Below are 21,445 nucleotides of genomic sequence, written 5' to 3'. Positions count from 1 at the left end.
CTGTTATAACCACTGCCACTCTGGTGTGTGTGTGACTGTGTGTGTGCGTGTGTGTGTGTGTGTGTGTGTGTGTGTGTGTGTGTGTGTGTGTGTGTGTGTGTGTGTGTGTGTGTGTGTGTGTGTGTATGTGTGTGTGTGTGTGTGTGTGTGTGTGTGTGTGTGTGTGTGTGTGTGTGTGTGTGTGTGTGTGTGTGTGTGTGTGTGTGTGTGTGTTTGTTTGTGTGCATAGGTGTGTGTGTGTGTGTGTTTGTGTTTGTGTGCGTGTGTGTGTGTGTGTGTGTTTTTGGGGGAGGGATTTTTTGTATAAGAAAACTTAAGGGGATTGCAAATACAAACATAGACATACTGTACACACACACACACACACAGATACAGTATATGTACAGTATTAGAGAAATTAGGGCAAGAAAAACTCCAAATACTGATAACAAAGCCAATAGCTTTTTGCTGTGTTTGCAATAGACAAGTCAGTTCATTAAGTCATTAAGTCCCATTTGGTAAAAAATTAAATAAAGATCTCTGCACACTATTCATCCCCCGTCAGTAGCCACTGCTCGACTGAAAGATACTGAGCCCTCCACTTGTCCCACGGCCAGTTTTTGCAAACTTGGCAGTACCATGGGTTTACCTATAGGGGGTGACAGTGGGGTGACAGTGGCTCAGGAGGTAGAGCAGTTGTCTGGCAATCCGGAGGTTCCCGGTTCGATTCCCACTCCTCCCGGGCAGCGTGTCGAAGTGTCCTTGAGCAAGACACTTAACCCCTAACTGCTCCCGATGAGCATAAAAGCTGCTATTTAAATGCACCGTCGGAAATCACTTGTTTTTTTAATCCACTTTTTTCTCCTCTTTTTCAATTTTTTCTCCCATCCCAATTCCACTGTGCCAATTCTTCCCTCCCCTGTCTTGAACGTTGCTCGCATGTGCCCCCCACTGGCCGGTTGTAGGGAGGATAGAAGCCTTGCATCACGTGTCCCCTCCGATACACCAGGAGGCAGCCTGTCACATCTTTTCACCTGCCAGCGCGGAGTCTCATTGGCCAGGTGTAACGTATGGGAGGCTCACACTACCCCCGCCATTTCCTGTCTCTGCTGTGCAGGCGTCCCCAACCGACCTGTAGGAGTCGCTGTCCACAACGTCCAGATTACCACCCCATCGACTTCCACCCCCTAACTCTGCCAGAGGCAACGCCGACAGCCGGAGTTGAACCCGGTGTCTCTTGCGTTGGTGACGGCTGAAATCACTTGTTGTTTTCACTGAAGCCCAGGTGTCTCATAGAACATGGCGCCAGTTTTTAATAGTTTGTTTTATCTGGAGATATTCTGTTCTCCTGCTGCGAGAACCAGTTTACCAATAAGTCAAGTCAAGTCAAGTTTATTAGCATGTCCCAAACTGGGCAATTCATGTTACATCAGATAAATAGGAGCTCCAAAAAAAACACAGCAAACATACATAACAAGAGGAGCACAGACAGACATGTACAGTACATGGTCGCAGGATCAGATCAAGCAACCACAACCATCCCCCCACCCACCCACCTCAAAGCCGCCCTCTCCTGCCTAACGTGGCACCTAGATGATTGTGATGCCGGTTTGGGTGCAGGGCGTGATCTAGTTGCCCTCGTACTGTACGTTTAGATGAATTACGAGTGTGTTTTGCAATGACCACCGACGCAAAGGAGGCTTGGTTTTCTCTCTTAAGCGAGGGAAGCGAGAGGCTACCGGTGAGGCTGCCAGCTGTCTCCTCTGGCATTTACATTCCTCCTGGAGCGCATGCCCGGCCTCTCATTGGTCCATCTCTCTCTTATCTCCCACATGCATCTAGAACACCGGAGGGTTCCGTATCAGAACCTTCGCAGAAGAACCGCGAGCTGCATCGCCTCGAGAGGGAGGATCAATCACGTTTACAGCCTTAACTGCAGTAAAAGGCCAAACAAATCTAACAATAGGAGCAAGGGGTAGGAGAGAAAGCGGGAATGAGAGAAAGAGAACGTGAGAGACAGACAGAGAGAGAGAGAGAGAGACAGACAGACAGACAGACAGACAGACAGACAGACAGACAGACAGACAGACAGACAGACAGACAGACAGACAGACAGACAGACAGACAGACAGACAGACAGACAGACAGACAGACAGACAGACAGACAGACAGACAGACAGACAGACAGACAGACAGACAGACAGACAGAGACAGCATGACAGCTAGGTCACAGGCAGGGGTGTAAAAAGTACCCAGAAATTATACTTAAAAAAAAAAAATTGCATTTGTACAGCTTTTTCAGGTCAGACATGACCGACAGAGAGCAGAGAGAGGAAGGTCGGGAGAAGATATGGGGGGAGGACATGCGGCAGAGGGTCTCAAACTCATTCCATCATGGGCCAAGTTTTCATTTGCTATGAAATTATTCTTCTGATAGCAGGTGTTTAATCAAAGGACCAATCAGCATGGGTATGGGCGGGTTCATTTGGATTTGATTGGTTTTTTTTAAATAAAGAGCGGCTGCAGGATTAATAACGTTAACATTAGTTCGGCCAGAGAAACAAATATACTAATTAAAACCTGCTAGATTTGTACTTGTAGGTCTGCATTTTAAATGTAAGGAGTAAAAAGTACGTTTTCTTTTTTCTCTGAAATGTAATTGAGTAAAAGTACAACTTACCTAATAATACTAGAGTAAAGTACAAATCCCCAAAAACAGTACTTAAGTATTGATTGATTGATTGATTTTATTTATGGATCCAAAGACACAACAAATCCAAGGGATGACATGCAAATGTGACAACGCTTATTTCCAGCACGGTCCCTGATGTTCTGATCAAAGGACTTAATACAAATAACATATAAATAACATATAAAACAACACATAAAGTGCGGCTGGGTGGCGCAGCGGTCTAAGCGCTCGTCACCAACGTGTGAGACACCGGTATCGAATCCGGCTGTCAGCGTTGCCTCCGGCTTCGGCCGGCCGTCATACTGACTCAATTGGCAGAGTCAGCGAGAGGGGAGTCGATGGGTGGTAATCTGGTCGTTGTAAACAGCGACTCCTACAGGTCGGTCAGGGCGCCTGCACAGCAAGGACAGGAGATGGTGAGGGTAGTGTGAGCCTCCCACACGTTACACCTCGCCAATGAGAGTCCGCGCTGGCAGGTGAAAAGAAGTGGCTGGCTGACTCCGCATGTATCGGAGGGGACATGCGATAGATTCTTCAACCCTTCCTACGACCGACCAGTGGGGGGCACATGTGAGCAACGATCAAGACAGGGGAGGGGGGGGAATTGGCACGACTAAATTGGGATGGGAGAAAAACAGAAAAAGGAGAACATTTTAAAAAAGATTATTAAAAAAAACACATAAAGCAAAAGTCCAATACAACAAATCCATATTCTACATATCTAAAAACAAGTCAATAACATCTTGACCAAATACCATAACATAGCGCATTTCATATACCATCAAAATGACACTGAAGCAAGGAGGACACTAACAGCTTTTTAACAGCAAGTTCAAAAAGCCTGGTATTCCGATACAGGAACTTGAGTTTGCCTGCACACTTGGATATAATGTTGGCCGCACTAGTCTCACACGAGAGAGACTGCTCTAGTGTAAGTCCTAGGTACTTGACGCTAGTTTTCCCCGTGACTACTGCTCCGTTACAGGAGACTTCCATGAGATCGACTTTGCCTAATCTCTCGATCTATCGACTCAGTCTTGCCTAGGTGAATGGACAGTTTGTTATCTATGAGCCACTCTCTGGCACTTTCTAGCTCAGAACTCAGAGCTCTATTGTAACGAAGTACAATGACTCAAGTACTTTACACCCCTGGGGCAAGGGGTAGGAGAGAGAGAGAAAGTGAGAGACAGACAGACAGAGAGACAGACAGACAGACAGACAGAGACAGCGTGACAGCTAGGGCACTGGGCCCCCATCGTGTTGCCATCTGTGGCACCCGGCGGCCGACATCCAGCTGGACTCCCCCCCCCCCCCGACGTGAGCCACAGAGGGGGCGACTTGGACCAACTCAATCTCCCCCCACCAGCTCTCCCTGGTGCCTGTGGGTCCCCCCAACATCTGCCTCCCAGATGGGGCCCCCCCACACATCACACGTCAGGGCGAGAGCCTGGTAGCCTCCTCCGTGCCGCACGGCCTGTACTCCGTTTTATGGGCCCCGTTAACACTCAGATGAGATCCCCTCTCCTCTTCCTCCCCTTTCACCGCCTCCCCCCGCTCTCCCCTTGTACTCTGTGACGTCGTGTCTGGCCTCCATGTTGATGAGGCTCCACCGCTGGCTGTATGTGTGGAGGGATGCTTCTGTTATGTGTAGTAGAAGGACGGTGATGTGTGCCGACCCGACCCGCGTGGCAACTAGGGCTGAGCCCAAACGTTCCAACGTTCGGACCTTCATTCGTTACATTGGCATTCAAATCTTAATTAATGGGTTCGAACCTCTGATTTTTTTTTCATTTAAATGTTTACATTTTCGTAAAAAAATCTTTTTTATTAATTTTACACAAATAAAAATATATACCAGAATGTGAAATTTTTTGGGATTTTTTTTTTTACCTTTATTTAACCAGGGAGTCCCATTGAGATACAATATCTCTTTTGCAAGGGGGACCTGGCCAATATGACAGAATATCAGAATATCACAGTACTATGTTGTGTTTAGAATAATTTGAAAGTCACATGCAAACACAGGTCACAACAACAACAACAGTCTAGTGTTGGAGGGGAGGGGTCACCGTCATACATTATCAGGAAATTAATCAATCATGCAAAAAAGAGAGAGTTGAGTGACTCACACTCACCCGTCTTATTTCATAATACGTTTCCTAATGGACGTTTGGATTAAACCAAGTGTATGCAGTGATGCTGAACCTTCCCAGCGGAACACAAGTTAATTAACGCTACACAGGTATGTTATGCACGTTAATTAAGCTATGCATGTTTAGCTTGCTAACGTTAAGATAATAGGAGCCGTCGGCCAACAAAGATGTTGTTTCAACAAATGTATTCACAAAATGGATTACCATCTAAACGTTGTTGAAGCCTCCCGTGACCAGTAAGTAGGTACTACTACTCTTAATAACCGCAGCAATATGCGCATGTGTTCTACATTATATGCGCAAATGTGCCTAAAATCAAGACTCGACAGTACTGAACCAGAAAAATTATTTAGGAGCACATTTTTTGCATGATTAAAAACGATGGTTCGAACATCCGTTCTAAAAACCCTTGCGAATGTTCGAATCCCAAAAACAGGCTTTAGGGACAGCTTTAGGGACAGCTCTAGTGTCAACGTGTGTTTGCTCACGTGCTTCCATCTTGTATCCAGACCAAAGTGTCCTAACCAGGAGGGAAAGACCAGCACATTCAATTAATGTCATTCTCAATTTCAAAAAAGAGCCTAAGGGTATTTTGGATTGAGCTGCATGACATTTGCAGGACATTAAAGTAAATAAGAAAGTTTGTGTATTTGAAAATAAACAAATGTATATTTAAAAGATTATAATAATGCTAATTTATATAACGTAACAATAAAAGGTTATAAAGTTGTGGGGGGAAATGGTAATACTGACTACTTATGTAAAAAGAATGGTTACATAACGTATTTGATCTAAATATGAGCATTTATAGAGCAGTCGTATGGTAATGAGGAAGGCTCTGTCGTATATTCTAATCAATATCTAAGGTTATTTACAGTACAATGAGGTTGCTATCTGGAAAGGAAGAAGGATCATAATGTTAGAATGGTCTTCTCTACTGAGTGGAGAAATAAACTGTGCAGCCCGACAACAGGAACTATAGTTCAGAACTCATTTGATTTATTGCCAAAGGGCTCAGAGTGAATTAGAAGATTGCTTTTTACATACAAGGATTATTTCATAGTACATCAAACATGTTTGTACATAGGCTTAATAAGGTTTGCACATCAAACCTAGTATGTACATAAACAGTAGTCATGGTTTTCAAATGAAATAGAGAATCTACTGAGCATTACACATGAGTAAACCTGGTCAACAGATACACTAAACTAAACAACAATGGTTTTTCCCATGATTTACTCACATGCAAGACAACATCATTCTTCTGGATGGGCGGTGGTAGAGACGCAGACCCTAGGGGGTCTGGCCTGCTCTCTCTAACCATACGTTCTCATTATATACTCTGATCTCAACCAATCCTAGCACATTCTAATAATACGTTTGGTCCAATTAGGTTTGTCTTCTGGGGGCTGGTCCGCCCCTGTCTTCCTCCTCGTGTGGGCTGGTCTGTGGCTTCTTGATGAATGGACAGTTTAACACTAAAACCTTTTCTAATTTGTACCTTAAATGTAAGAAGTTACATATATATTCAGCATTAACCCAATGTGGAGTTTGTCTATATTTTAATACCAGATTTCCTATATAAAGTATCACAAGCCTGCTTTTTCCAGACTGAATTTATAGTTCTAAGGTTTAGGTTCTAGCAAGCTTTACAACCAGAGTGAAATAGCATTACTTAAATAACCAGTTTGACATTCTAAATGATATTCAAATACCTTTTATCTACTAAGTCAGTTTAATTAATATGATCTTGTTTGTGAATTAGTTTCCATATAGCTTAAGCTATTCTCAGAAGCAGTTTAGGTCTGTAATCAGACCTCTGTTTCTCTGCCTGTAATCTGCTCAGCTGTTTGCTGCTGAAATCTGCTCTCAGCTGGGTGTGACTTTTTCAGTTCCTTTGTTCTCGTGTTGAGTACATCTGTTTAGAGTGGGGGTTTGTTGACTGTCTCCTGAATACAGTTCAACAACAGCGGGGGTTTCATAGGGTCTCAAACAGTTCCTGTCACGCTAGTATCACCCCTTATGGCACACCAGACTTTTGCATTATGGTTTTTCTAATTATACACACATATTAGTTATGAAATACACAGTCAATGTTACCACAGCTCCCAGTTCAATTCCCACTTCTCCCCCAGGCAGCGTGTTGAAGTGTCCTCTTGAGCAAGACACTTAACCCCAAACTGCTCCCTTCAATGAATCTGAGTCTGGCTATATTACTATTTATTAGGGATGTTCGATATTGGCTTTTTTTTTTACCAATATCCGATATACCGATATTGTCCAACTCTTAATTTCCGATACTGATATCAACCGATACTGTTATGGGAACAGAGGAACGGGACCCGAATAAGAGAGTGAAACCGTTAGGTTAAACGCTAAACAAGCGTGTATTTATTATTCACAACAGGATAAGTCAAATGGACAAAAAAGGATTTCTCAACAACGAAGTGGGGTGTCGTGTGAGCAGGGCGGGAGGCCTGAGTTAATGAAATGTGTAGTTACTCCCAAAATGGATTTCTTTTGTGTAGCAAAAAGACTATTGTGTGTGTATTTAATATATATATATATATATATGTGACTCCGCTCAGCGTGTGCGCCTACAACTCGGCGACCCAGGTTCCTGACGAGAGGAGAAAGATTTTTTTTTTTTTTTTTTTCATTTCCGTTTTTTTTTTTTTTTATATATATACTTACAGTTCGAGGGTTGAAGAACATATTTAGTATAACAGCGAACATATATAATAACTCTAATTGTGTTTAAATTGTGTTTAAAAATGGCTCCTTGAGACACTCTGAATCGTCTCTCACGAAGCTCTAGGGGCAGTTCCCTCGGGCATTTTTGCATGTGAAAGGCTGCGGTTAATGTGAGGTACGCCCCCACACGGTGTGGTGTTTATATTCACAGCACCTGTAGCCCAGAGAACACTTTTTTGCTGCTTAGATAACATCGACATGGCCGCACAAAGATTATCAGCTGCTCTTAATAGAGGAAGAGATGGAATGAGTATAGACTCCTCGGCGTTAATGAGTGACCACATCACGGACTACATGATCATCACGGAAGGTGAGCGGCCACCAGCTCTTTCATCCGACGATGAAGAGACCGAAGACGCAGATGAAATTGTCCCAGATCCAATCGAACCTACCGACGAAACAGAAGAGGAAGACGGGGACATTTGTGTTGAAACTGTAGCATTGGGCTTTTCAGCTGAATCGACCATGCGATCAGTTGAAAATATGTCTGGTTTAACGGTGGAGGGCGAAATAGAAGAGGAACTCAGAAAGATAAACGCTTTCCACTGCAAGTGCCAGGCGCGCCGAAAGGAAAATTCAGAACGATCTGCCCTGTCTTGTTCAAAAAAACTGTCGGTTGAGCTAATTTACCAAAACCGATTGGACACCGTGTCGTTGACACCAAGAGAAAGGGACATGTGTCTGTTGTCCATTATTGGAACATGCCAAAATGTTTCAGAGAAGACGCAAAGTACGAAGAGAGTGAACGCTGTCCGTGTGGCTTCGAGGACAACATACAGATTTCACAACGTTGTTGTCTGTCGTCCAACGTTCTGTTTCATTTATGGGTAAGTGTCTTTATGCTTGTATATTGTATTGGACGTAGATGTATTGTATTGGACGTATATGTATGTTTAGCAATAGCAATAAATCGGTTTAAATAGGTGTTAAAGTCTAGCTATAGTCGTCGAATCCTATTCTACCTTGCGAGGGCGTCCATTTTGGATATTCTGGGTAGTGTAGTTTTTGTGCGGCCATTTTGTAATGCACATCGCTAGGATAGGGATTCTTAAAAACTACACCTGAATGTAAACAAGAGTGATTGATTGATTGATTGAAAAGTTTATTAACAGATTGCAGAATGGGTACAGTACAGTACAGCTCAACAATTGTTAAGGGGATGCAGACCAGAGAAAGACTTCCATCTTGTTTACATCAGGGTCCCCCATTTTCAATTCATCATAACATAATATATGACATACAGATACAGTGTGTACAATGTGTGTATTTCATTCATTAATTCTCTTCCCTATTGTTAACATTTTTGTTTAGGATCAGCGATGCGCTTCTCAAAAGCCTTTTCAAACACTACAAGCGTTTTTTGTCTCTTTTTGACGTAAAAAGGGTTGTGAAATTTCTGATCAACTTTGCTGTCCTCCATGCGATTGTGTTGCCTGGCCGTCATGCTGGTCACAAGGATTTCACTGCAAAGTTACTGCCAACCAATCTGACCAAAGCTTCCCTGTGGCGCCTTTACAGCAGTATAGAAGGTATGTCACAAAACCACCCCTTGCTCTCTCTCTTTCTCTCTCACACACACACATGGTTCCCACTTTTTCTTATTCTACCAATCTAACAAAAACACTTGTCTTTTCAGGATTTCGTGTTGTTGGTCAGAGATCCTTCCTTCGGTTGTGGAAAGCACTCCTTCCGCAGATAATGATCACAAAACCCAGGACAGATCTGTGTTCTCAATGCTACTCCAACAATCACCAATTACAGCAAGCCGCGGGAAGGCCAGAGAAGTTGCAGGTGGAGAAACTCCAGGTGTGTACAGTCTACTTTCACTACTACACTACAGACTGTTTTTTACCACCATCTATTCCCCTGTACCCCCGTCCATAGTGGCTTGTTTACAGTATTTACCCACTGTAACATATTGCAGAATGGGTACAGTACAGCTCAATACATACAATTGTTAAGGGGATGCAGACCAGAGAAAGACTTTCGTCTTGTTTACATCAGGGTCCCCCATTTTCAATTAATCATATTTCATATCTAAATCATATAATATCTCTGTCATGTACGAAGGTCTGATAATAACAACTGGAGGGCGGCACATGAGCAAAAGCAGCCCCTCTCAGTAAATATGTTCAAAATCAAGGTCCCAGGTGTAGGTGAAAAAAAAGACACAACACAAGACGTTTTCCAAATCGTAAATGATATATTGAATGGAGGTAGGAGTTTAAACCTCCTCCATGGTGCACAGGGGAAAAGGTAGGGGAGGACATACAAGACATACATATAAGGCAACTCAACCCAGATAGACAAACCTTGAGACTACCGTACTATGTGGCCGTGTGAACATCAGAGAGCACACGGTTCCATACACAAGGTGCAGAAACAGGCTGGCACCATCATCAGTCCCTCAGGTCTATGGACTAGGGCTAACTGCATATCCATATTATATGAACATACACACATATATCTATATCCACGCAGTGGCAAACAAAGGCAACCTCATACACTGAGGTCACTGGAACATGACACACAACAGGAATCCCGACGTGCGTGTGCTGTCAGCTACTTGTGCACCCGCCCCTTCCTGATGTGACTGCCATCAGCTGTAGTTCATTAAGCAATCAGCACCCTTCAGTATAGGGACGGGCAGCACCTGACAGGAAGAGAAGAAGAGATATCATTAGCTCTCATGTTCACACACACACACACACACAAACGATACTAATCTAATGTTCACATGGTCTTCCAAATACAGTAATAATGATAATGACCAACCCACGTACGTCACAATCTCATTGCTAAATATATGCAATATATAATCTAATAATCCAATAATCTAAATCTAATATATAATATAGAAATGCTAAATGCATGGGTATTTTATTTTTTCTTTAATGTTAGCTTGCAAACTCGAATACTGTCTTGGTAAGCCTCATAATGAATTGTTTGGGGAAAAAAAGAAAAACATCGTGATGTGTATCGTGTATCGCCGAAAGGTCAGAAAATATCGTGATATCATATTTAGGCCATATCGCCCAGCCCTAGCTTCAACACACATGACATTAGGATAACCTGAGGATAACTGAGCACTGCCACCTCATTAGCCGTGTGTGTGTGTGTATTGAGCCGTACTGTGTTGTACCCATTCTGCAATCTGTTAAATAACGTTTTCTTTCATTCATGCTTTCATCCAGGTGCAGTTAAAACATCTGGCCCTTGTTGACAGAGAACGCGAGCTGTTGCAGGAGATGACTGCCGCCACAAAGAGCACATGCGCCGAGAACATGGATCTGTCGCTAGGCCCCTCCCCACCTGCCAGCAGAGATATCACGATGCACTACAGCTTTGATTACGCACAGCAGGTGAATATCCAATATAATGTTGCTTTTTGTTGTTAAAGGAAAACTTACAGGAACGTTTGAGTTGTATTTGGAGTGTATTTAGATGAGATGAGAGTGGGAGGAGAGAGGAGAGAGAAAATAGGAGAAGAGAGGAGAGAATAGGAAAAGAGAGGAGAATAGAGAGAGAGAGAAGCACTTTGAGCTGCAATTCTTGGAATGAAGGTGCTATACAAATACGGTTTATTATTGTTATTATAGTTTATTCAGTTTTAATGTAAAAATAGTTCCTTATAGTTTTAGCAGTATTTTTTCATGAATCACTCGCCAAACATAAAAAATACTTGCATTTGGCTAGTAAAGTGGCCTAATTTCCTCCCCTGTTCCCTTATTTCAATGTCCCTTATTTCAATGTCCTTTTTTCTTTTTCTTCTTTCTCTGTCAGGTTCATTTTCCATCTCACCCTTTTCAAGTGGGTCCCATCTTTTTTCAAACACCGCGCAAATGTGGCCTGTTCGGTGTCCACTGTGAAGGGCTGACGAAGCAAGTGAATTACCTAATTGATGAAGGGATGTCAACTGGTAAAGGCAGCAATGCCGTTATCAGCTATGTGGATCATTTCTTCACCAACTATGGAGTTGGAGAAAAATCAGTGGACCTGCACTGCGCAAAATAAAAACAATTATGTCTTGTGGTATTTTGCGTGGCGTACTATTCACAAACTTCACCTGCAGCTTGCTCTCCACTTCCTAATTGCAGGCCACACTAAATTTGGCCCCGACTGGTGCTTTGGTTTGATAAAGCAGGTATACAGGAAGACTGCGGTCGACACCCTGGCAGACATCGCAGACATCGTCAGGAAAAGCTCTGCAGTGAAAGGAGTCAATATCCCCCAACTTGTCGGTCGCGAAGATGGCACAGTGTATGTTCCAAGCTACGACTGGCAGCAACATCTCGGAGGCTTCTTCAAAAGATTCCCACAAATAAAGAAATACCAGCACTTCAGCTTCGATGCCAACAGTCCTGGCATGGTGACGGCGAAATTACACTGTGACGATACAGAGCCATTCACGTTTCAGCTGTTGAAAGACCCAAAACGCTACCCAACCATCTCTGGTTTTCCTGTCCTCCCCCCACCTGGTCTAGACAATGACCGACAGGAATACCTTTATAAGGAGATAAGACAATACTGTTCTGATGACGCAAAAGACATTACATGCCCACTCCCAACATCTAGAGCACCTCAGAACAAGAAGACTGTACGATGTTAGACACATGGATGTAGAGCACACACACACACACACACACACACACACTGTACTAGCAGTCACTTTAACATGAACACACACACACACTCATGCTGCACACGCTCACAATGTAAGGTCACTTTAAAAAAATTAAACAAGAACAGGAGTGGTTCTTGTAGAGTAAAAGCTTTTGTAAAACTCATGTACATATACCTGATATGTCTTATTCTTATTACTTGTTCTTATTACTTGTATTATTGCACAATGTCGCATTCTCATCCTATTGGATTCTTATTATTGCATTCTTGACTTGACTTGATAGTATAGTAGTACTAGTATAGCATAGGGACATAGAAGAATTGTATTGTTGTGTACCGGTACATCATACATGTACATTATATTTTTATTACTATTGTTTTATTGCACAATCGTAGCGGGCATGGCCAACCGCATTTCACTGTATGCCCTGGTATGTATGCAATGAATAAAAAAAAATGTCACTTTAAACTAAATGGAAAGGTCACTTTAAAGGAAAGAACCGATGTGGTTCTTGTATAATTTAGATTATTGTAGTATAGCATAATGACAGAGTTGAAACTGTATTAGCATGTCTATTTTTATCATGCACATCTTATGCCTTCTTATTACCTGTTTATGTATTTTATTATTAGTATTATTGCACAATCGATGCGGGCATGACCACCCGCATTTCACTGTATGCCCTGGTATGTATGTGACTAATAAACCTCTTGAATTGATTTGATATTGTCTGCTGATTTTCATCCAGTTGTCACATGAAAGGTGGTAACAAAGATAATGATAATGATAATAATGAGGCTTGTGTCTATCACTCCGCTGGCCAGTTTTACCAACTATGCATTAAAATTCCCTGCGGTCAACATAATTTCTTCCTATTTTGGTTGTAATTGTGTAATGATAGATGTATAACCTGAACACTGTACATATCTGTTTTCAGGAAACACTGGGCTATACAAAGAATATGCTGTGATGTCACATGAATGTATAAATATATGGCCATGCATTTAATCTCTCTCTTTTTTATAAAATCATTATAGCCAACATGCAATATATCCCATTGATTGGTACAATGGGACAGACATTTGTTTTATACAGCTATAACCTGCATTCTTTCAAAATATATCATTAATCAATAAAACAGATATTGGAATACATAAATAAAGGTTTTCAATTCAATAACTGAAATATACATTATTCAGACTAGTAGTTATATTACTACTACAATAGAAAATGTTTGATTTTGTATCTGATCTGTCAGCATGGCTGTCACAGCACTTAATTATGTTAATACTATTCAGGGGAGAGGTGTGGCTGGGAGGTATTGTTTACGCCCAGCAGAATCCTGGCAAAAGGTGTCAAATCTTTAAGAGCTGTTTTCTCTGCTTAGGTCTCTGGGGAAAAAAGACTGCTACAAGATTGAAAATTAGCACATCACAATAATAACATTCTCAGATTTCAAAGTATGACACATCATTTGAAAGCTTACATTCTGTACTTTCACAATCTGGAAAAATCTGGAAAATGAAAAAATAGACATGTAGGCTATAGCACTGGTCGGGGTCACATATATATATATAGCCTCATATATATGTAATGGGGTCTTACCGTGTTGTTATGTAGTGGAACAAGGTTGTGAGAATGCTATTCATCGACTACAGCTCAGCATTCAATACCATAGTCCCCTCCAAACTCATAGCCAAGCTCAGGGACCTGGGCTTGAACCTCTGCCAGTGGGTCTTGGACTTCCTGACGGGCAGACCCCAGGTGGTGAGAGCAGGCAACTGCACCTCCTCATCCATCACTCTCAACATAGGGGCCCCCCAGGGCTGTGTTCTGAGTCCCCTCCTCCACTCCCTGTACACACATGACTGTGTGGCACAGCGGAAAAACAACACAATCATCAAATTTGCTGACGACACAGTAGTGGTGGGCCTGATCTCTGCAAACAACGAGAGGGCCTACCTGGAAGAGGTAAAGGTTCTAGCGGGATGGTGTCAAGAGAACAGCCTCTCCCTGAACATCAGCAAAACAAAGGAGATGCTTGTGGACTTTAGGAGGTCAGGGTCAGGGACTACAGCCCCCTCAGCATCGCCGGAGCACCGGATGAGAGAGTGAACAGTTTTAAGTACCTCGGAATCCACATATCCGAGGACTTGACATGGACCACACACATTGACAGTGTTATCAAGAAGGCACGACAACGCCTCTACTTCCTTAGGCGGAAATTCAAAGTGAGTCAGTCAGAAGATCCTCAAGAACTTCTACTCATGCACAATAGAGAGCATCCTGACTGGCAATATCACCTCCTGGTTTGGGAATAGCACCGCACAAGACCGTAGCAAACTACAGAGAGTGGCCGATTCAGCCGAACGCACAATTGGAGGGGGCTTCCCACTCTCCAAGACATTTACAACAAGCGCTGTATGGGTAAGGCTAAGAGAATAATCAAAGACCCCAGCCACCCAAAAAACCGCCTCTTTGACCTGCTGCGGTCAGGCAAGTGATACCGGAGTCTCATGGCAAGCACAGAGAGACTCAGAAGGAGCTTCTATCCCTAGGCCATCAGGATGCTCAATAAACAATGAACAATAACAGACCATCAAACACACCCACAACACACACATCCACACGCACACACTCACTTTAAATAAACAACACACTGTAGCACCCACTTACCCACTTTAGACACTAACACACACTTTATATTTATTGGCATCAATCCCATGCACCTCATTGCACCTCACCATCACAAGGTGGCACCACAAGCTAAGCTATACCTCACCATTCTACACTGTACTGTATAGTAGCTGACTGTATAGACTGTACAGAAGTATAGACTACATATACTGTATATATGTATATTGAACATTTTAGTTTTGTTTACACTTGACTTTCTATTTTATACTTATATTATACTATTTTACACTATCTTGTTATTTTATCTAGCACACTCTCAGGAGCAAAACAGAAAGAAGCATTTCATGCAAAAGTATTTCTCCTCTTTTAAAATTTTTTTCTCCTCTCTGCTGTGCAGGCGCCCCAACAGACCTGTAGGACTCGCTGTTTACAACATCCAGATTACCACCCATCGACTTCCCACCCGCTAACTCTGCCAATTGAGTTAGTATGACGGCCGGCCCAAGCCAGAGGCAACGCCGACAGCCGGATTCGATACCGGTGTCTCGTGCGTTGGTGACGAGCGCAATGTCTGCTCACACTGCCCCTGCCATTTTCCTGTCTCTGCTGTGCAGGCGCCCCAACAGACCTGTAGGACTCGCTGTTTACAACATCCAGATTACCACCCATCGACTTCCCACCCGCTAACTCTGCCAATTGAGTTAGTATGACGGCCGGCCCAAGCCGGAGGCAACGCCGACAGCCGGATTCGATACCGGTGTCTCGTGCGTTGGTGACGAGCGCAATGTCTGCTGCGCCACCCAGCCGCCCCATATGTAAAAGTATTCTGTATTTCTGTATGTATGACAACTAATAAAGAAACTTGAACTTGAAACTTGAAGGTTGCCTCAGCAACGCCAGGAAAATTATATCGGGAGTACCCCCGAGGAAAATAACACGTGAGTGACTTGGCGAGGTAGGGGTGAGAAAAGAACCACGGGAGAGGAACGAGTGAACTTGAATGCGACGTGCGCGCTGCGGCTACAAGGAGCGATGTCTTCCCAAACAGAACACGAGATTAGTAAACCAGCCAACATCTACCCACGCTAGAGGGGAGAGAAGAACGAGGTTAGGATTAAACAACAAGCAGATAACAAGCGCACCAACAACGAGAGTTAAGTACACAGAAATCTGAATGTAATCACGAGAACAAGGAGAAACTAAATAGTCTAGAGAATTACTTTAAGACGCAACAAACCTATGTTCCAACAGAACTAACTTGCGCCATCCTCAAGGCTGGATCACAAACTTATGGTCTCAGGGGAAGCGACAGCCGACGCTGATTGAAGAGTAGGGTCAGCTGTGAGGCGCAAGCGTCTAGGACGGCCAACAGGCTGTGGTACCTGCTCAGGTGCAGGTCGGGGCTGAGTCCTCAGGGGGGAGCCAATGGGCTGCGGTACCTGCTCAGGTGTAGTCCTCACAACAGATACCGATATATGCCGGGTTTCACCCCCAAATATCTTTTTTATAATTTCAGGTAACATTACATATCTCTTGTCGTGGAATTAACACAACATTATGCATACTTTTGACATTAAATAAAATAAGAATTTGTTCTTACTTGCTTGCCTGGGTAAATAAAGGTTAAATAAATGTAAAAAAGAAAGACATTTAAAAAAAAAATTAAAATATTGAAAACCGATACCGATCATTTCCGATATTACATTTTAATGCCAATATCGGCCGATAATATCGGCCATCCCTACTATTTATGTTTACACACTCATCCCACTGTCTCTCATCCCTGTTGTGTAACACGTATAGGTGGATGATGACGGAGTGGACGTCGTGCTCTCGCACCTGCGGAAAAGGTTCCCAGAGCAGACAGGTTGCCTGCACTCAGCAGTTGCCCAACGGCACACTGGTCAAGGCCAAGGACAGGGACTGTGCTGGACCCAGGCCCCCCCTCACCCAGCGCTGCGAGGGGCAGGACTGCCTGACCGTCTGGGAGGCCGGCGTCTGGTCAGAGGTAAGGCCATCGTGGAAGTTCCTCGTTAACACCTCCCTCCCCCCTGTATCCTCCTCTCCTCTCCCCTCACCTGGTCATCCCCCCCCCCCGCCCCCTTTCCTCCCAGATAGCTTAAAAGACAAACTCAGAGAATGAGGGGGTGCAAGCCCAGATCCCTGATAACATTCAAAGTTTACTTCCTGTTGGCTTAACGCCATAGTTGAGAGGAAAGACGTTTGGATCCAAACGGTTCCCATAGCAACAGAATCCCAGTGAAACCACATATACCTTTTGTTCCCATAGCAACAGAATCCCAGTGAAACCACATATACCTTTTGTTCCCATAGCAACAGAATCCCAGTGAAACCACATATACCTTTTGTTCCCATAGCAACAGCATCCCAGTGAAACCAGATATATACCTTTTGTTCCCATAGCAACAGAATCCCAGTGAAACCACATATACCTTTTGTTCCCATAGCAACAGAATCCCAGTGAAACCACCTCTATCATCTGAACCCAGTTTAATCACCTGTACATTGTATATTACTATTGCACTTTACTGGTACATTTGCACTGTGGTTGGATGCCAAACTTATTTGTGTTGTACTGTACTTGTGCTGTATGATGACAATGCATTTTAATCATCTAACTCTAATGTAATATTTTAAGGCCATAATTTTCATGTACTGTTAAATGGCACCAGTCTAATAATACAGGTACTGTTTTAGGTAGGATTTGAATCATTGAATCATTATATTACCGTATAATTATTATTATAATTTTATTTCATTAAGTTAAATTAAGAACAACTGTAGAAATGTTACTGTTTGGCACCCATGCATTGGGTTCCATGGCCCGCAGGCATGCCTCAGCATGTGGAGAACCACGGACCCTTTAAAGGAACACGCCAACTTTTGGGAAATTAGCTTATTTGCCTTCTACCCTGGAGTTAGACGAGCAGATACATACCCTGTTCTTCTCTGTGCATTGCATTGGGCTTAGGGAACAGCCACGCCGTTAGCCTAGTTTAGCGGCATTCACTGGAAATAGGTGTGCCAGTGTAGCCTAGTTCCCAACAGTCACAAAATACACTCCAAATACAACTCCAAAACGTTCCTGTAAACATGTTGTGACCTGTGTATTTACCACATACATTTTTTTTTAAGAATTAGACATTATTATTAGATTATACTCTGCATTTATTTTTTTGCCGAACCAAAGGTCCAGTAAGAACACCAAAAGAAAACACAAACTGAAGTTAAAACGGTGTTCATCCTCAAAATGGCACAAAGGAGGAGCTGCCTCTGTTCTCGGTTCTCGTGCGCTCGAACGGTCCTTCCATGACTACAAGGCCTTCCTCGCATTCAAACAGGAAAATATTACAGATACCGTTAAATTCCATTGTATATGTCATGGAGCTCAGCTGCTCCTACAAACACCGCCCTGAGAACATGCAGGTTTGTCTTGTTAACTCACACTGACAGGGTTGACAGGTTGCCTGGGTGAGGATTGCACGCCGCATTCTTGCCAGCGGGAACCTGTTCACTCCCCCTGTTAAAAAGCCATGTGTACAAGATATAGAACCCTGGTGGGAAGACGAGTTGCTGCTACACCGCTGGCAAGCTCTCTCTCTCTCTCTCTCTCTCTCTCTCTCTCTCTCTCTCTCTCTCTCTCTCTCTCTCTTCTCTCTCTCTCTCTCTCTCTCTCTCTCTCTCTCTCTCTCTCCCTCCCTCCCTCCCTCCCTCCCTCCCTCCCTCCCTCTCTCTCTCTCTCCCTCCCTCTCTCTCTCCCTCCCTAACGGCTTAGGGAACAGCCACGCCGTTAGCCTAGTTTAGCGGCATTCACTGGAAATAGGTGTGCCAGTGTAGCCTAGTTCCCAACAGTCACAAAATACACTCCAAATACAACTCCAAAACGTTCCTGTAAACATGTTGTGACCTGTGTATTTACCACATACATTTTTTTTTTAAGAATTAGACATTATTATTAGATTATACTCTGCATTTATTTTTTTGCCGAACCAAAGGTCCAGTAAGAACACCAAAAGAAAACACAAACTGAAGTTAAAACGGTGTTCATCCTCAAAATGGCACAAAGGAGGAGCTGCCTCTGTTCTCGGTTCTCGTGCGCTCGAACGGTCCTTCCATGACTACAAGGCCTTCCTCGCATTCAAACAGGAAAATATTACAGATACCGTTAAATTCCATTGTATATGTCATGGAGCTCAGCTGCTCCTACAAACACCGCCCTGAGAACATGCAGGTTTGTCTTGTTAACTCACACTGACAGGGTTGACAGGTTGCCTGGGTGAGGATTGCACGCCGCATTCTTGCCAGCGGGAACCTGTTCACTCCCCCTGTTAAAAAGCCATGTGTACAAGATATAGAACCCTGGTGGGAAGACGAGTTGCTGCTACACCGCTGGCAAGCTCTCTCTCTCTCTCTCTCTCTCTCTCTCTCTCTCTCTCTCTCTCTCTCTCTCTCTCTCTCTTCTCTCTCTCTCTCTCTCTCTCTCTCTCTCTCTCTCTCTCCCTCCCTCCCTCCCTCCCTCCCTCCCTCCCTCTCTCTCTCTCTCCCTCCCTCTCTCTCTCCCTCCCTCCCTCCCTCCCTCCCTCCCTCCCTCCCTCCCTCCCTCCCTCCCTCCCTCCCTCTCTCTCTCTCTCCCTCCCTCCCTCTCTCCCTCCCTCCCTCCCCCCCTCCCTCCCTTCCTCCTCCCTCCCTCCCTGTGGTGACAGCGGGCGAGGGCTAGAGTGGTGACAGCGGGCGAGGCTAGAGTGGTGACAGCGGGCGAGGGCTAGAGTGGTGACAGCGGGCGAGGGCTAGAGTGGTGACAGCGGGCGAGGGCTAGAGTGGTGACAGCGGGCGAGGGCTAGAGTGGTGACAGCAGGCGAGGGCTAGAGTGGTGACAGCGGGCGAGGGCTAGAGTGGTGACAGCGGGCGAGGGCTAGAGTAGTGACAGCGGGCGAGGGCTAGAGTTGGTGACAGCGGGCGAGGGCTAGAGTGGTGTAATATAAGGAGGTATCTTACCATTTATGATGTAGTATAAGGAGGTAGCTTACCAATAATGATGTAATATAAGGAGGTATCTTACCATTTATGATGTTAATATAAGGAGGTAGCTTACCAATAATGATGTAGTATAAGGAGGTATCTTACCAATAATGATGTAGTATAAGGAGGTATCTTACCAATAATGATGTAGTATAAGGAGGTATCTTACCAATAATGATGTAGTATAAGGAGGTAGCTTACCAATAATGATGTAGTATAAGGAGGTATCTTACCAATAATGATGTAGTATAAGGAGGTAGCTTACCAATAATGATGTAGTATAAGGAGGTATCTTACCAATAATGATGTAGTATAAGGAGGTATCTTACCAATAATGATGTAGTATAAGGAGGTATCTTACCAATAATGATGTAGTATAAGGAGGTAGCTTACCAATAATGATGTAGTATAAGGAGGTATCTTACCAATAATGATGTAGTATAAGGAGGTATCTTACTAATAATGATGTAGTATAAGGAGGTATCTTACCAATAATGATGTAGTATAAGGAGGTATCTTACTAATAATGATGTAGTATAAGGAGGTATCTTACTAATAATGATGTAGTATAAGGAGGTATCTTACCAATAATGATGTAGTATAAGGAGGTAGCTTACCAATAATGATGTAGTATAAGGAGGTATCTTACCAATAATGATGTAGTATAAGGAGGTATCTTAACTATAATGATGTAGTATAAGGAGGTATCTTACCAATAATGATGTAGTATAAGGAGGTATCTTACCAATAATGATGTAGTATAAGTAGGTAGCTTACCAATAATGATGTAGTATAAGTAGGTAGCTTACCAATAATGATGCAGTATAAGGAGGTATCTTACTAATAATGATGTAGTATAAGGAGGTAGCTTACCAATAATGATGTAGTATAAGGAGGTATCTTACCAATAATGATGTAGTATAAGGAGGTATCTTACCAATAATGATGTAGTATAAGGAGGTATCTTACCAATAATGATGTAGTATAAGGAGGTAGCTTACCAATAATGATGTAGTATAAGGAGGTATCTTACCAATAATGATGTAGTATAAGGAGGTAGCTTACCAATAATGATGTAGTATAAGTAGGTAGCTTACCAATAATGATGTAGTATAAGGAGGTAGCTTACCAATAATGATGTAGTATAAGGAGGTAGCTTACCAATAATGATGTAGTATAAGGAGGTAGCTTACCAATAATGATGTAGTATAAGTAGGTAGCTTACCAATAATGATGTAGTATAAGGAGGTATCTTACCAATAATGATGTAGTATAAGTAGGTAGCTTACCAATAATGATGTAGTATAAGGAGGTATCTTACCAATAATGATGTAGTATAAGTAGGTAGCTTACCAATAATGATGTAGTATAAGTAGGTAGCTTACCAATAATGATGTAGTATAAGTAGGTAGCTTACCAATAATGATGTAGTATAAGGAGGTATCTTACCAATAATGATGTAGTATAAGTAGGTAGCTTACCAATAATGATGTAGTATAAGGAGGTATCTTACCAATAATGATGTAGTATAAGGAGGTATCTTACCAATAATGATGTAGTATAAGT

At 43.1% G+C, this 21,445-nt stretch overlaps 1 protein-coding gene across 1 annotated transcript in view; it reads left to right on the top strand.

Moving 5' to 3' along the window:
• Positions 1 to 21,445, top strand: part of LOC311237989 (A disintegrin and metalloproteinase with thrombospondin motifs 19-like) — a gene marked incomplete at its 3' end in the record, with an annotated part of 279,286 nt that overhangs the window by 190,779 nt on the left and 67,062 nt on the right. The window contains 1 exon segment of the mRNA XM_084325960.1: positions 16,643 to 16,847. Within this exon segment, the coding sequence (XP_084182086.1) occupies positions 16,643 to 16,847 (205 nt within the window).

Source organism: Notolepis coatsorum, assembly GCF_963971535.1.
Source record: "Notolepis coatsorum genome assembly, chromosome: 12".
NCBI classification, from domain to species: Eukaryota; Metazoa; Chordata; class Actinopteri; order Aulopiformes; family Paralepididae; genus Notolepis; species Notolepis coatsorum.
Note: the sequence above shows the minus strand (reverse complement) of the source record. Positions and strands in the feature narration are given on the sequence as shown.